The sequence below is a fragment of the Carassius carassius genome, chromosome 27 (genome assembly GCF_963082965.1).
Source record: "Carassius carassius chromosome 27, fCarCar2.1, whole genome shotgun sequence".
NCBI lineage: Eukaryota > Metazoa > Chordata > Actinopteri > Cypriniformes > Cyprinidae > Carassius > Carassius carassius.
Genome location: NC_081781.1, coordinates 8645394 through 8663062, shown reverse-complemented (window position 1 = coordinate 8663062; position 17669 = coordinate 8645394). Strand labels below are relative to the sequence as shown.

Genomic DNA, 17669 nt, shown 5'->3' with positions numbered 1-17669 from the left:
TAATGTGACAAAAGTCACCAAGTGTCATCTCATTCCGTTGAAGCTACGATTTTTTAAATTTCAAAATATAAAAATTTTCGGTCAAAAATCACCGAAGAAGGCCAGAGGGTTAAATATCTTGCATTGGATTAGGAGTTGAACTTCTTAAATATTGTCGCCTCCGTCTTTTAATGAACTTCCGTCTGACCATAAATGAACCAATCAGCTGACCGCGCGAGATCGAGGCGCGAAACAACATAAACGGCATCTAGTTACGACTCTCTCAAGTTCTTCGTTTAATTATAGAACTAAGTTGTTCGTTTTATCGATTTTTTGTATGTAAAAGTGAGTCTTAGTTGTTCTTTAAATCTAATTTAAGTTTCACGGGGTGAAAATCCATTTTCAATTCGGCGCCATTAATCCTCCTCGACGGCTGGTCAGAAGCCAAGATGTCGTTGCTCTACACTGAAATAAAAGCGGATTATACCCTGAAGTGGTGAGTACTTGTCATAAATGTTTATTTCATGCAGGTTTTATCTATTAAATGTGTGCTGGTTAAAATGATTGACATTACTCGAAATGGTCGCGTTTTAGGCGTTCGCAAACTGCTAGAAGAAAAGCTAAACTTCGAAACCATTAATGGTTTAGTGTTGAGTTTATTAAATTGAATGTGATGTTAATGTTATTTTACTTTTTGAGCGAGTGAGCTTTCTTTTGTGTTTGTTTATCCAGTTAATTGACGTTTTATTCACACTGTCCTGCATCCTGACAGTCTTGACGCTGACGTAAAATTAACTTTTCTTAAGTGATTTTCGGGAATTTTCAGAGGTCTGTTAAAATTGAAGCAACTGATGCCAAATACGATTTGGAAGGTTACTGTACTATCTTAATTTAATGGTAAGTGAATTTGAATTTTAAGATAATAACGTTACATGTATATATTTTTTGTTGTTCAGTGAATCTATATGTTAGTGATAACAGAGAGACTTGCTACTAACGGTGATACTAACGTTATATATTTTTCATGTGCTGGTAATCAGAGGCTGCAGCTGTCGCCTGTAAACTCAGATCTCACCTGTGAGAAAAGTCGATGTACAGACTCCCACATATTTTCTGATTTCTATTTACACCTGGGTAGTTTTACTGTAAATGGTATGCGGAGGTAAATTACAGGGTTAGGCTAATGTTCATACGGTGTATTGTCTTATGTCATGTCAAATGGTCCATAAACAAAAATTGCACAGTATAAAGCGTTTCTGTTAAGTGTATTTCCATAGTACATTGTCTTGTTTCCTGTCCCTTAGTGTTGTATTTAATGTAACCTTGAAAAACCTCAAAGAAATAGGTCTTCTTTCTCTTGTACATATAAATTGTAGCCTAAAATCTTGATGTTGATGCTAGATGTTTCCTGTCTAGTGAAGTGACATCACCCATACTCAGAGTTTGTGCTCTGCATTTAATCCATCCAAAGTGCACAAACACACACCCGGAGTAGTGGCCAGCAATTATGCTGCGGTGCCCAAGGAGCAGTTGGGGGGTTTGGTGCCTTACTCAAGGGCACCTCAGTCTTGGTATTGCCGGCCAGAGACAAGAACCAACAACCTTAGGGTTAGGAGTCAAACTCTCTTACCACTAGGCCACGACTTCCCACAGTTAAAAAAACAACAACATTTGGTAGGTAAATTTGTGTTCAGAGTAAATAGCTATAGGGTAATGTGAAACCGTCTGGTTTTCACCTCTGATTGGTAAATATATAATTTATATTTATTATAGTGCTGGGCGATATGGGCATTTTTCAAATCGTCATATCGTCAGCCCGTGAGATCGACGATATAGATATTATCGCGTATGGGTGGAGCAAGAGAGAGACTCTTTGTTCTTGTCAGAGCATAACTATTTGGTGTTTTAAACCGTGCAGGTGCGAAAGAGAGACCTTATGGAATCACCAATAATAAAAAAAAAAAATTATTAAAAAAATACTGATAAACTAACGTTAAATATAAAAATACTGTAATTAAAACAGCTAGTTCATATATAGTCAGTCACAATTGTCATATCGCGCGTTCTGTGACAGATTTGCCATCTGCGGATGGAAGTTATCAGTAAGTCAACAGTGAAAATCAATAGATTTCATTTTAAAGTCCAACAGTTTTAACACTAATATTGGACATAAACGAACACGTTAAATATAAAGTATTCAAAACCGGTTAGTTAATATATTAATTAGGGATGCACCGAAATGAAAATTCTTGGCCGAAACCGAAAACCGAAAAAGAGAAAACCAAGGCCGAAAACCGAAACTGAAACACCGAAAGAAATTATGCCAATTATTAGTACCATTGCATTTATTGCTATGACCGTGTACTAACTTTACTAAAATTAAGACATTGCAATTGCATAAATTAATATTAAAGTCTCAAAGATAATTACAATTACATAAATTATTTAAAAAAAAAAACATAAAAATACATAATTAAAAATTATGCAAATATTTATTAAGCACATTGCAACAATGCACAGTATTAAAATTCAAACTAAAAATTTATCCCACTCATGTGTATATTAAATAATAATGTACAGGCCTACTGGCCTGCAGAAAGGTAGAAAGGTTTTAAAATGAACTGTTCTCTCATAAAAACAAAGTGCATTTAGGTGAAGTGCATTTGAAATTTTTCTTTGTAGGACTAGAAAGTGCATTACTTCTCCAGTATAGGCTAGAGGGTTATCTCTTCTGGGGATGGGGACTTCAGACAGATAACCATCTAGCTGTTGAGCAGTTGAGCTTGTCATCTGCCTGCCATTTGATAAATATTTGAGAGAGTGTATTTAAATAGGGCCAGGTCATACAACCCGAATTCCGGAAAAGTTGGGACGTTTTTTACATTTTAATAAAATGAAAACTAAAGGAATTTCAAATCACATGAGCCAATATTTTATTCACAATAGAACATAGATAACATAGCAAATGTTTAAACTGAGAAATTTTACACTTTTATCCACTTAATTAGCTCATTTAAAATTTAATGCCTGCTACAGGTCTCAAAAAAGTTGGCACGGGGGCAACAAATGGCTAAAAAAGCAAGCAGTTTTGAAAAGATTCAGCTGGGAGAACATCTAGTGATTAAGTTAATTGATATCAGGTCTGTAACATGATTAGCTATAAAAGCTTTGTCTTAGAGAAGCAGAGTCTCTCAGAAGTAAAGATGGGCAGAGGCTCTCCAATCTGTGAAAGACTGCTTAAAAAATTGTGGAAAACTTTAAAAACAATGTTCCTCAACGTCAAATTGCAAAGGCTTTGCAAATCTCATCATCTACAGTGCATAACATCATCAAAAGATTCAGAGAAACTGGAGAAATCTCTGTGCGTAAGGGACAAGGCCGGAGACCTTTATTGGATGCCCGTGGTCTTCGGGCTCTCAGACGACACTGCATCACTCATCGGCATGATTGTGTCAATGACATTACTAAATGGGCCCAGGAATACTTTCAGAAACCACTGTCGGTAAACACAATCCGCCGTGCCATCGGCAGATGCCAACTAAAGCTCTATCATGCAAAAAGGAAGCCATATGTGAACATGGTCCAGAAGCGCCGTCGTGTCCTGTGGGCCAAGGCTCATTTAAAATGGACTATTTCAAAGTGGAATAGTGTTTTATGGTCAGACGAGTCCAAATTTGACATTCTTGTTGGAAATCACGGACGCCGTGTCCTCCGGGCTAAAGAGGAGGGAGACCTTCCAGCATGTTATTAGCGTTCAGTTCAAAAGCCAGCATCTCTGATGGTATGGGGGTGCATAAGTGCATACGGTATGGGCAGCTTGCATGTTTTGGAAGGCTCTGTGAATGCTGAAAGGTATATAAAGGTTTTAGAGCAACATATGCTTCCCTCCAAACAACGTCTATTTCAGGGAAGGCCTTGTTTATTTCAGCAGGACAATGCAAAACCACATACTGCAGCTATAACAACAGCATGGCTTCGTCGTAGAAGAGTCCGGGTGCTAACCTGGCCTGCCTGCAGTCCAGATCTTTCACCTATAGAGAACATTTGGCGCATCATTAAACGAAAAATACGTCAAAGACGACCACAAACTCTTCAGCAGCTGGAAATCTATATAAGGCAAGAATGCGACCAAATTCCAACAGCAAAACTCCAGCAACTCATAGCCTCAATGCCCAGACGTCTTCAAACTGTTTTGAAAAGAAAAGGAGATGCTACACCATGGTAAACATGCCCCGTCCCAACTATTTTGAGACCTGTAGCAGAAATCAAAATTGAAATGAGCTCATTTTGTGCATAAAATTGTAAACTTTCTCAGTTTAAACATTTGCTATGTTATCTATGTTCTATTGTGAATAAAATATTGGCTCATGTGATTTGAAAGTCTTTTAGTTTTCATTTTATTAAAATTTAAAAAAAGGTCCCAACTTTTCCGGAATTCGGGTTGTAAATAAACATTTTTATCAAATTAAAGCAGAAATCTAGCAGAAAATCTAGCAGAAAAATGGCTACAATCTGATATTATGTGTGTATATGTCACATATATAGTAGCCTAAGAACAAAAAGCCAACGTATTATTATTATTTGAGGCACTTTCTTGCAGAATTCCACTGAACACATCAGACAACGAGGGCATGCCCCTCATCTGGTGCAGACACGAGTCTTTTTTTTCTGCGCTCTGATCTCCGTCTCCACGCGGGTTCTCCGCATCCAGCGCGGCCTGGATCATTTCTCGTGCGCGCTGCCTTATTTCTGCATCGAAGTAATGGTCTTTATAACGCGGATCAAGCACATTTGCGATGAAGTGCAGAGGATCCGAAAAGATCTCAGTGAGACGTGTGCTAACAGACTCTATAAGACTGTACTTTTCTTTTTCACTTCGTGGTCCGTCTTAATCTCTTTGTTAGGAGACGCTTTAGTGCTGCGAATAAAGGAATAAGAAGAGAGAGAATGTTCTCACTGGTGTGAAGTGAATGTCGCGGGGAGCTCGTGGTCTGCACTATGCAGGTGCACGTGCAGGTCGCGGTTTCTGTTTGCGTCATCACAACATTTCGGCCGTGTTGTTTCGGTGATAAAAGTCTATCGGCCGAAAACCGAAAATGACATTTTCGGCCGAAACTTTTCGGTGGCCGAAAATTCGGTGCATCCCTAATATTAATATATTTGGAGTAAAGTTGAAAAAACTAATGCATTAAGCTTGGGTTATATTTTCCGATCCAGAAGCGCACACAGACAGCGTGGACGCAAACTTCCATTTATACTTCCGAAAGCGTATGCTGATGGTCCACTCTGCAACAAACAATTGCCCAGAATTATTGCACATCTGGCTGTCTGTATATTCTTTTAATGACGAATTGCACAGGTTCGAATAGCAATGGGCTTCTTCACATTGCCTGCACATGTGCAGTTGTGCTTTTGAAGCCTACTGCTCATGTGTGCACGCGGTCGTCCGCTCAGAGCACCCACACACACACTCCGATGATGATTTTTACGTCACGACTATCTAGCGGTCCATAGCTGACTCGCGGATGCAGAAAGTATAAACCCGGGCATTCATAAATCGCTCCGGACCATGCGCCCCATGACAAGTCCAATGCATCGCCACAGAAACAAGAATGAGATGCATTCTAACATAACTGTGGCATTAAACTCAGTTAGTGAGGGCTCTTTTAAAATATTGCACACACATAGGCAGTTCAGAATACTTGTTAAAGTGCAATGAACTAACTTATATCTGCAGATGATGTATGTCTGTTTGTGGATGGAGACTTGTTCAACCGCTACAGGCTCATCCTCTTTTGCGCGCGCGTGTGTGTGAAATGCGGTGCTAAAGTGAAATAGCTGGGCAGGTTGATAGCCGAATTATAATAGGCCGCCTAATAAAAATAATAGTTATTATTATTATTATTATTATTGTAATTTAATACATTAATAGGAGAATAAGCCTAATATCGTCTTGACTATCGACATAGACATCTACTATCGTCGATACACGATTCTATCGGCACAACATATAAATATATATAAATAATATTAGGGGTGGCACGGTTCGCTGAAAAAAATCCAAACCGTTCTGTTCACCCCACACGGTTCGGCGTGCGCTGGGACCGCGGCTCAACTTTTAATTCCGACAAAGCATCTGTATGGATTGCTGGTTTGTTATAAATAGCACGTAAAACAAACTGGGTTCAACTAATATATGTTTCTGTTGATGGATGCTCTCTGGATTCCCAGGCATTACAACATTAGCGATGAGAGAAAAAAAAAAAAAAAAACCTGGACAAACAATTCACTCTTGATCAATGTGAATTACTGCTGGAATATGAGCTGTCATTTAATCCATCATCAACCGGGTGCTGATAGCGGGCGCGCACAGATGAGACCTGAACAGCACATGTTAATATGTTTAAACTAAACTCATTTAAGCTTTGTCAGTTTAAACATTGAAGAGCCAAAGGACGCGAGTTCGCGCGCGCAGTGAGAAGATTCGTGCATGTGCGCAAACCCGCGCCTCAGAATGTGCGCAAATATAAGCTCTCTCTGAAGTATTGTTTAAATGGACAAATTCACACAAAAAATATGTAAAAATTACCGTCTTGGTAAGTATCCTACAGCAGACATAGCCGGCTGAACGTACAGTATGCTACTGGATCTGTGTATTCTTTTAAAGTGACAGTCTTTATATTAATCGAACAGCAACAACAAAGAAATCACTCACTGCTCTTGATTAAAAAGCTTTTATAACTTTAATAAAGAATAATCTTTAATTTATACAGTCCAATATGCAATGCTGTTTTACATTTGATTACTTTATTCAATTTCTGTACTTAAAAACTTATGCTAGACCTGCCTAAAAATAAATAAATAAATAACTGATAATCACTGTTTATTGTTTGTATCTTTACTCTATTATATTTATTTGTGCTGCTGGTTGTAGTTGGATAGAATATTATTCTCCTACTTTTTTTTATTAGAAAGTATAGTTTTTCCATAAACATAAGACATACCGAACTGTACCGAAAACCGTGACTCTAAAACGTGAACCGAACCGTGAAAAATTTGAACCGTGCCACCCCTTATATATATATATATATATATATATATATATATATATTTTTTTTTTTTAAGTTTTCACCTTGATTCTGAACCAGTATTACATTTTTTTCACTTTTCCCCTTTTTTCTAGATACACCTAGACATTGGAGTGAGTGAGACCCAGAAGAAATTACAATGTGTTCTATTCCTGGACTCCCATCTGTGGGTTCAAATGTACCTGTACTCATTACCAGAGTAAATCTGAACCCAGCATGTATTCTGGTAGAGTTTTGGGGGAATTTTGATCAAGACCGAAAATTTGCTTATCAGCAGCTGAAAAAGGAGATTCAATACCCCAGAGAGGGATTTTGTGAATTGGAAGGAAACCCTGGTGACTTGTGCCTCGTACGAGTGTATGAAACATGGTACAGAGCCCGTATAGTGTCCAGAGATACTGACGAGTACAGCGTGTTTTTAATCGATGAAGGAAGAACGCTGCATGCCACTGTAAACACTTTAGCATGGGGCAAAAGTGACTTTTTCTATCTTCCCCCTGAAGTTGAATTCTGTGTTCTTGCCAATGTCCTGCCACTGTCTCCTGAAAACAAATGGTCAGCAATGGCCTTAGAGTTCATGAAAACTTTCTGTGGTCGAAGAGTCAATGCCACTGTTCAAGATGTTCTTGTGCCCCATCGAACATTCCTACTTGACATTCCTTGCCTGTCTAGACAGATGTTTGAAATGGGCTTTGCCAAGAAGTTGTACAGTGATCGGTTTGAGGAGTTTGTTGCCAGATCTTTGCAGGCCAACAGTGGAACAGAAGAACCTCAGAGAATTTCTCCCATTAGGACCAAACCAATTGAGATCATTGAGCAAATGGAGAAGCAGCAGGTCTACATGTACCCCGAGCTGCAAACCGATACTGTTGAAATGGTTGTGGTCACAGAAGTTACAAGTCCTTTCAGAATATTCTGTCAGCTTAAGGTTTTCTCTCAGGAGCTGAAAAAGTTAACCGAACAGATAACTCAGCATTATGAGGGAAGAGTTGGATGTAATTTTGCAAGACCTGAGAATTTAGGCAGCCCATGTGCATCAAGAGGAAGTGATGGCAAGTGGTATCGTTCTGTGCTGCAACAGGTCATGTCTGCCAACAATGTGGTTGAAATTTTGCAGGTGGATTATGGGAAGAAACGGTTTGTTCAAGTTGAGAATGTCAGACCACTTGCCCCAGAATTTTTCAGGATGCCTGTCATAACATATGTGTGCTCCCTTCATGGAATATCTGACAGAGGTATGGGTTGGACAGCTTCACAGATTGATTATCTTAAATCTCTCCTGCTCAGCCGCACCGTGATCGCCAAGTTTCAGTATCAGAGCCTTTCTGAAGGTGTCCACTATGTCACGCTTTTCGGAGAGGAGAACACAAACATCAACAAACTATTTGAACTGAAACAGAAATGTTCATTGGATTCTGATATGACCCTTTCAGATTTTGCTGTTCAGAAGAGCCCATCGCCTCAAAAGAGCAAGATTTTGGAGACAACCGTTGCTGCACACATTGATGAAACCTACTCTGACCTTAAAGGGAACAAACCAGTCTTTTTCACAGAAAGTCTTGTACCTAACACGTCACATGTGGCTGTTGTACAGCATGTTGAGAGCCCTGGAAAGTTTTGGATTCAAACCCAGCGATACGCCGATGAATTCAATCAGCTAATGAATGACCTCAGAAATCTGTTCAGTGATCCAACAAGCACTGACGGATTGATAAGAAAGCCTGTTGTTGGTCTCCTCTGTGCAGCTAAATCCCAAGATGGTGTGTTCTATAGAGCAGCTATCTATAAGGTAGTTGACAAGAAAGCAGAAGTTTACTTCCTCGACTATGGCAACACTGAACTTGTTGATTGTTTTGATCTCCGACAGTTGCCTTTGAGATTTCAGCAGCTGCCTGCTGTTGCAATAAAGTGCTCCCTCTATGGCATTAAATCCAGACTGAATCATTGGGATGAGACGGCAACATTGTTCTTTTTGAAACTCATCGAAGACAGAGTACTTGATTTGCATGTAAAAGAAAAGCATCAAGACACTCACATGGTTCAGTTAGTGGATCCGAGTTTAGATGGAGAAAATGATGTGAGCAAGTTGTTGTGCAATTCAGATTTTGCAGACAGTGAAAAGAGCTTTGTGGATAATTCTGCCACAAGATCCTTTGGTTTAAAAACCACAAACACCTCTGGTGTATACTTGACAGGAGCTCGGCCTCAGACGTCTTCCAGTTCTTCTGCCATAACGGACAGTGCATCTGCTTTCAAGGAATACTTGTTTCCCATTGGAAGCTCACTGGAGGTAACTGTATCCTACATTGAGAGTCCAAATGACTTCTGGTGTCAAAAAGCCAGAAATGCAGCATGTTTAGAAGTGCTAATGCAAGACATTCAGCGTTTCTATGCTCATAGTGAATTTCAGCCACCTTTGGAAGCTGCTTGTGTTGCCAGTCATCCTGAAACTGGGATATGGTACAGAGCCTTGGTCATTCAAAAGCACCAAACACCTCATGTTGATGTCTTGTTCATTGACTACGGACAGACAAAGAAGGTTGCTGTTGAAGATCTTCGAAAGATCACACCAACATTTTTGAAGATGAAAGGACAAGCCTTTCGATGCAGTTTGTATAACCTGATCCATCCAGTATCTCACTCCGCTTTAGACTGGAGCCCTGAAGCCAAATTGCAGTTTGAAGAGTTTGTTGACACAGCAGCGTCCATGAATGTGCCATTAAAATGCACCATATTTGCTGTAATGTATGACTCCCAGAAAGTTGTGTTCAATGTGGTAGACTTGGAGACCCCATTCCAAAGCATTTGCAATCTCCTTGTCCAAAGACGTCTAGCTGATCGTGCACCCTCTAAGAAGGCTCCTCTTCCACCCTTTCGCCTGGACACCTACTATTACTCCACACATGGAGTCAAGACTGGATGTGAAGAGGAAGTGAGTGTCACCTGTGTGAAAAGTGTCACTCAGTTCTTTTGCCATCTTGCCAGGAATTCAGAGGAAATTGAGAAACTTTCAAACAAGGTCAACTCCCTATGCCGTCAGCTAGAGGTAACCAAGTGTCCTCAGACTTTTGGAACAGTTTGCTTTGCAAAATACACGGATGGACTTTGGTACAGAGGCCAAATAAAGTCTACAAAACCATCAGTTCTGGTCAATTTTGTGGATTATGGTGACACATTGGAAGTTGACAAGTCAGGCTTGCTTCCAGTTCCAATTGAAGCAGGAGAGATTATGTCCATCCCAGTGCAGGCAATTGAATGTGGGCTCTCAGATATGCCTGAAGATGTGCCATGTGAAGTGGGAAATTGGTTTCAGAAATTTGCGGACAGTCATTGTTTCACTGCTTTGATCGTCGCAAAAGACCCAGGAGGAAAGCTTTTGGTGGAACTTTATGAGGGAAAAACTCAAGTGAATGCACGGATTAGACAGAAGTTTCGCAATGAAATCCATAGAAATGAAACGAGCGCATTCAAAGGATATAGTTCAAAGAACAGAAGTGCACAAAGTGGGGCAACCCATATGAAAGAAAGTTCCAGTGGTCTAAAGCGAGATTTTGTGGATCAAATTCCACAGTCCCGTGAAAGTTATGAAACACAGCAAGGTTATGTTGAATCAAAACAGCCACGCAGCAAGTATGGATTCCATACAAATGGTGGATTAGAACCAACAAGAGATTTTGAGACATTGCATAATTCCCAGAAAAAGCTTGAACCACAAAGAAAGTCCAGTGATAGAGCTGATGTGCATCGCCCTTGTACATCTGACAAAATTGATGGTGGTAAGCTCAAGACTCAGGCTCTTCTTAACGAATCAGCGCTCCCAGTGAAAGTAATAAAACCAGGTCTAGAAGCTGAGGTATTCATCTCTCATTGCAACAGCCCTTGTAGCTTCTTTGTTCAGTTTGCAACTGATGAGGATGACATTTATTCGCTTGTGGAGAAATTGAATGCCGACCAGTCAAGGTGCGCCAACTTTGATCCTATTGATATTCATGAGGGAGACATGGTTTGTGCAATGTTTCCTGAAGATAACTCCTGGTACCGTGCAGCAGTAAGAAAAAACATTGGCGACACAATCAACGTCGAATTTGTTGACTTTGGAAACACGGCTACAATTTCTGCCTCAAAAATTTGTCGTCTTGATCAATCATTTGCTTCATTTCCTAAGTACAGTATCCACTGCTCTGTACATAAACTGAATGTTGACTGTGGAGACCAGGAACTTTCACCCAACTTTAAACGGGTAATTGAACAAAACATTGAAAAGGTCATGTGCACATTTGTGAAAATGTCAGGCTCCATTTGGGAAGTGAAACTTGATGTTAATGGTGTAGTGTTGGGATCTACCTGCAGGGATGATGCTGCACCAGCAGCTGATTTTACGACCCCAGGTGTCAAGCAGACATCTGAAATCATAGTCTGTACCCGTTACAAGAACCCTGACGTATCAGCTGGTCAAATGATCACTGGATACACCTCACTGATCAAGGGTCCTCATCTCTTCTGGTGCCAATATGCAACAACAGAGAAACTTCAAGAGATTTCAGATGTTTTACAGAATGCTGGTAATGCATCAGAAAATACTTTGAGTGAGGAATCTCTGCCAATTGGAAGTGCTTGTATTGCTCTTTTCACTGAAGATAATCTGTGGTATCGAGCTAAAGTTACATTTAAGGACCTTGACACACTCTCCATTACCTTTGTAGACTATGGAAATGAAGCAAAAGTCAATATCAGTGATGTTAAAGCCCTTCCACCCGAGCTGTCAGACGTGCCCCCTCAGGCCTTCGACTGCCAGCTTGAAGGTTTCGATCTTTCCAAGGGTTTCTGGGCTGAAGAGGCAGATGATGCATTCTTTGAGCTAGTTAATGACAAGCTTTTAAATATCACTGTTGAGAAAATGGGTAACTCTGAAATGCCATACTTCATCAAGCTGGATTATAATGGTGTTGTCATCAATGAAACCATGAGAAGCTACTGGAAAAGTCAAAGTCCTGAAACTTCATCTGCTGAACTCTTGAGTGGAGCAAATGTGGTCTCCATCGATGCCTCTGTGGATGCTGAAGTTAATATTGACTCTGTAGTTATCCATGATTCAGACACTGACCATGCTGAAAATGAAACCTGCACCTCACTTCTCGAAATGCAGCATTCTGAACAAGAGCAGCTTGATTTACTGACAAGTTCAAAAGTTGGAAATGAAGCTCAGGATAAGCCAATCGAGATGATTACTGATGTTCCTTCTCTTGATGCATTGAGTATAGTGGCCTCTGATGCACAAGAGGACCTTGAAACCATATGTATCATGGAAGGTGCTTCAGCTTTCACTTGTCCATCAGATACAACAAACCAGCTTGCTTTTGCTAAAGAGACAGACCCAACTCCTTTTCCTGTAGTTTTGCCACAGCACTCAGAGGGAGCTACACCTAGTATTTCCTCAGAGAATGTAGATAGCTTCATGATGAACAACACAGATTCTCAGTTATGCGCTGAGGCACCAGAGTCACCATCATTTGAGATCATTCGATCAGGTAAGCCTGAATTTGCACATTATGTAGTACAACTTTTAGAAATGCAGTGTTAACTATATACAAGGGGTCTCCCTTTTTTTTTCTTTAATTTTTTTAAAGACTTGGGCTATTTAAGGCGAGCAACTGAGAAAATGCCTGCTGGGTCAGACTGTGTGATCTGGTCTCACGTAAGAAGAAAATGGTGCAGAGCACACATTTTAAAAAGTTCTGAAGATGCTGCATTGGTGAGTATTTATTATATCTCTTCTCATACACACTTTCTTTTGCTTTTGTTTTTCTGGTAAAGATCATCTCCAGACTTTTTTTTTTCAGGTGTTAATTGTGGAATATGATTCTGAGGTGGTAGTAGATCCTTTCAACATCTTTGAAATTCTGCCAGATGAGCCATTGCAGGTGTGGAATCAATTTTTGTGTTTATAATAAGAAAGCATTTTTTTTACTCATGCAGTGTTTTAATTCCAGACATCATGCAGTGAAGCTGTAGTTCAAAGTGGTAAGTATTATATTTTGTTGTAATATTTTAAATAAAAATATCAGTGATGCAGTCCTACTTGTTATTTTACTCCACCCATGCCTTAGAATGCCACAGCTATTTTTTCTTTCTGATCACACTTTTCACCTGAAATAACCATTTAAGATCCTTAAACATGTAAAATGTGTTCTGTAGATGAAGTAACCCAGGAGATACAGACTGTATCGAATAATAGTACTTCAAAGGTAAAAGGATGTTTGACTGTGGTACAAACAATGTTTTCAGCTGTTGAGAATGGAGCGTGTAACAACCAATTCTATCTCTGATCACATCAGGCAGAAGATACAGAATATGAACCTGTTGTCACCTCAGAATCAGAAGAACCAAAGGGTAAGTGTATGTTTACATTTAGAAAATTACTGCATCACCTACTGCCAAGGTAGACGACAAAATGTATACACCTTATACTCATTAAAATATAATATGGTGTTATTAATTGGTGGCAAAGTAGTATTAATTCTAAGTGTAAAAATGTTCAAATTTGCATTTTTAATATGTAAAGGTGAAGAGAAACAAATTGAACAAATGGATCCAGGTGATGAACGTGCAGACCAGGTACACCTTGATGCTGTTATACCAATCAAACGCAAATACAATTTCAGTTGACTGATAGTAATAGTAGGGCTGGGTAAAAAAAAAATTGATTTTTCGATTAATCGTTTTTTAAAATGTGGTCGATTCAAAATCGATTGTCAAAGGCCATGAATCGATTTTTTTTTCCATATTTATTTCCGCAGACATTGAATGCAAGATTAGCGTTAATCTAATTACAAATCTTCTCCACTAGATGTCACCCTCTTATGTGCCTTGTGCAATGTTATCAACGAACCTGTCATTCATTCATTCAGTGCTTAAAGCAGTGGTTCTCAACCCGCGGCCCGTCATGAATTCAAATGCGGCCCACCATATGCTGAAACCACAGACACATACACAGACACACACAAAACTTATGCAACTCACTTGAAGAAGTTCAAGCAAATGATAGTGTTGTGGACAAGAACAAAGCATTTTTCATCTTGCATCAAACTTGTATTTATTTAACATAATTGTATGCATTTGAAAATTAGAGATGGGTTCTGTTTTAATGTACCCAAGTGTACCTAAAATAAAAGTTTAATATACAGGTTTGTGGCTCTTAATTTAATTTCATTAATTACCCAATTGTAAACGTATGTTCACTGTTCTTTTTTATACGAGCGGTTATGTAATGTGTTTCGATTAGCGCGAGAAAGATGCAAAAATGTATGCGGAGTAGTTGAAAAGGAGGCTTGCCTCTGATGATTACGTTTTGGTAGCACCAGCAACTTAAGCAAAGTCTGAGGTGTGGAAAAGTTTTGACCTTGTTTATAATGAGAATCCTCGAATAATGAGCCAGGGGTTATATTGCTGGACGCACCATCAGTGAGTGCAGGAACGCGCTGAAGCCATCTACAGTGGATTCATTCATTTTCCTCCACAAAAACACGTAGGCCTTACCTAATCTTGGTGAGTAAATGTTTTTCAAATAATAACTAAATATTAATTGAGTCTTAAATGCATAATGTAGACAGAGTAGGCTATATAAGCTAATGTTGGCATTATTCTTTAATTATGTCAGCTGCTATGGCGAAGCAAATCCGGCTGAGCCTTTATCTTAATTTCGTTATTGCCAAATACCCATCTTAATTTAGAATTTATCTTAATTAAATTTAAGAAAGACTTGTTTTTATTGGTGCGTTGGCCTATTTATATGCTAAATGAGCCTATACCTAGGGCTATTTATAGAGTGCTGAGATATTACGATTAGGGGTGCACCGATCGAGATCGGCCGATCGTTAATGCGCATCTCGCCAGTAAAGCCGGTTATCTAATCGGCAGTAAATTCCATCAGGTGCGTGATTTCACATAGAGCCGCTGTTACTACACAGAGCCGTTGTTAACTGTCTAGTTGCGCAAATAAACGCTGATGATGAACGTGGATTTGCGCATCTTCTCAGTTAACAATGGCTCTGTGTAGTACCAGCTGCTCTGTGAAATCACGCACCTGATGGAATTTACCGCTGATTACACAACCGGCTTTACTGATGAGATGCGCATAACGATCGGCCGATCTCGATCGGTGCACCCCTAATTACGATGTTACAGAGGACTTATTTTATTTCTTTGTGCAAACTTACAAGTGGCCTATTACGTTAGTCATGTATAAATTGTTAAAACGTATAAATGACTCATTCCTGACAAAAGGCAAAAGAGCTGCTTGCGTGCGTACATTTGAATAATGTCGGGTTGTAAATGGGTTCGGTCTTTTAAAAAGCTGTCAATCAAAATGCACTTGTCGGGCTCGGGCCGAAATCTGTCGGGTTCGGGTCCTGTCGGGCTTAACTTTTAAGGCCCGATTACAGCTCTAATAGAAAATCGAATCGAGAATCGAATCGATTTGAGAGCTTGTGAATCGAAATCGAATCGATCTTGAACATCTGAATCGATACCCAGCCCTAAGTAATAGCATAGACCAGTGTCTCAACACGTGTTTACTTGCAGCCTGAAGTCACAGGGTTTGTGTCCTGCTCTGCTGTTGAAGACTCTGAGGGTGAGCGAGCTTCATTGATTTACCTACTTTACAAAAAAAAGTAGCGTATTTTCCGGACTATGTCACACTTTTTTCCCCATAGTTTGGCTGGTCCTGCGACTTATAGTCAGGTGCGACTTATTTATCAAAATTAATTTGACAAGAACCGAAAGAAATGAACCAAGAGAAATGAACCAATAGAAAAAATTACCGTCTTCAGCCGCGAGAGGGCGCTACACTACACTGTACACTGAAGACATAGAGCGACCTCTCGCGGCTGTAGACGGTAATGTTTTCTATTGGTTCTTTTGTACCTAAATAAATGCGACTTATAGTCCAGTGCGACTTTTTTTTTTTTTTTTTCCTCATCATGACGTATTTTTGGACTGATGCGACTTATACTCAGGTGCGACTTATAGTCCGAAAAATACGGTATTGCGACCTCATTTATAAATGGTGCGTAGTGCCCTTATTCTATGAATGTACCATATAATGTCTGTGAAAGTTATCTTGTTCTATTGAATCTGCATTTGAATAAATACAGAATGAAATATCAAGTCCATGTGGCAAATTTTGCATACATAATGTGTGCTGGATTTATTTTCAAACAAAAACTGAAGTTTGTAATCCATCAAGTGTTATTAAAAAAATTGTCCTGCTTCATCTTCGAATTCTATGCAAATGACAGGGCTGTATTTTTTTTTTTTTTTTTTTTTAGTCATAGATTCGCTGGGGGAAGGTGCACAAGTGCACGATCTTGTTCAAGTACTGAATGTAAGTACACACAAGACTGTTGAGATGAGGTTTACAACTACTTAATCTTATTAACCCACTCCTTAACTTATTTGTACTTCAGCCTGAACGGGTAGAAAGCAAGGATCCACAAGAGGATTTAAGTACTTCAGCTGGAGAGCAAAGAGGTTACACTTCATACTTCATGGAGATAAAATCTCCAATAAACTTAAATTAGTAGTTGGCTAATTTCTTTTTTTAATTGTAATTTTGTAAAAACTTAACGGTTTAGAAGAACCTGCCAACATAAGCACTGTAGTGGATTTGCTGATGGATTTCCTTGATGTGACTCCCCATGAAAAGGTGTTTTGTTTTTTCTTTCATTAATCTTAAAGTCCTACACCACCTAGTGGCTAAAAATATTTCTTTCATATCATGGTTTAAAAAAACACAGGAGGTGTGCGAGACTGAACATGAAACAGACTTGCTTGAGGAGTTTAATAGTACGTTATTTTTGCATTCCATATTCAATAAGTCTTTAAATTTGAACAAATATAGTGTCGACTTTTAGCATCTGTTGTTTTGTTTTTATAGATGTTACTGAAGATCTTATTGTCCTTACCAGTGATGGAACGGAGTCCGACACTGCATCCGATGGCACGGTATTACAAGCTTGCTTGTTAAATTATCTCATTCATTAACCTCAAATGTGAAGTGTTTATTGATATTCCTTACTTTTAAAACTTTGAAAGCTTCAGGGAGATCCACTTACTCCAGAAATGATCCATGCTGATGCTGAAGAATCTTCATGTAAGTCATCTGAGTGCAAATATAAATGGGAAAATCATTAACATTCCCATCGTTTTTATTTGAAATCTTAATTTCTGGTTGAAGTGAGAACTGATGGCAGTGTGCTTCACAGGTTTACAAGAAAAGTCAGATGCATCTGATTGCACCAGTGCTGAGGATTCAGGTGTAACTCATCTGATCCTGAAGGTTGAGGATGCATCTGACGATGATGTCATTTTTGTTGCTGTTTTGCAAGAATCCCAGGCAGAAGTATTTGAGCCAGAGAGTGAAAATGAAAAACAGAAGATTGACTAATGTAAACCTCTTAGGAGGCAAGTTACTTTGTTTTTTTTTGTTTGATCACATTTATATTACATAATAAGCACTTCTGCTTGTTCATAGAGTAGAGCTGTAGTTTTGTTTTCTCCTTACATTACTGTTCATTGATTTCTCTTTACAGATGAAGGCTGTTT

At 39.2% G+C, this 17669-nt stretch overlaps 1 protein-coding gene across 1 annotated transcript; it reads left to right on the top strand.

The window, feature by feature from the left end:
• The first annotated feature begins 314 nt into the window (after positions 1-314).
• On the top strand, positions 315-17548 carry LOC132106613 (tudor domain-containing 6-like). The gene is made up of 16 exons (XM_059512461.1): positions 315-475; positions 7163-12595; positions 12695-12819; positions 12908-12988; positions 13058-13088; positions 13263-13312; positions 13403-13457; positions 13630-13682; positions 15648-15696; positions 16394-16449; positions 16532-16595; positions 16700-16770; positions 16862-16910; positions 17002-17069; positions 17160-17217; positions 17330-17548. The coding sequence occupies exons 2-16, from the start codon at positions 7207-7209 to the stop codon at positions 17509-17511; spliced, it is 6381 nt and encodes a 2126-aa protein (XP_059368444.1). The 5' UTR covers positions 315-475; positions 7163-7206; the 3' UTR covers positions 17512-17548.
• The last annotated feature ends 121 nt before the right edge of the window (positions 17549-17669 follow it).

Bases quoted from the DNA above. Each gene is read 5' to 3' on its own strand.
- LOC132106613 (XM_059512461.1), top strand. From the start codon at position 7,207: ATGTGTTCTATTCCTGGACTCCCATCTGTGGGTTCAAATGTACCTGTA. The intron at 15,697-16,393 runs GTGAGCGAGCTT...TTTTTTTTTTAG, and splicing joins TGCTGTTGAAGACTCTGAGG to TCATAGATTCGCTGGGGGAA. The intron at 16,911-17,001 runs GTACGTTATTTT...TTGTTTTTATAG, and splicing joins CTTGCTTGAGGAGTTTAATA to ATGTTACTGAAGATCTTATT.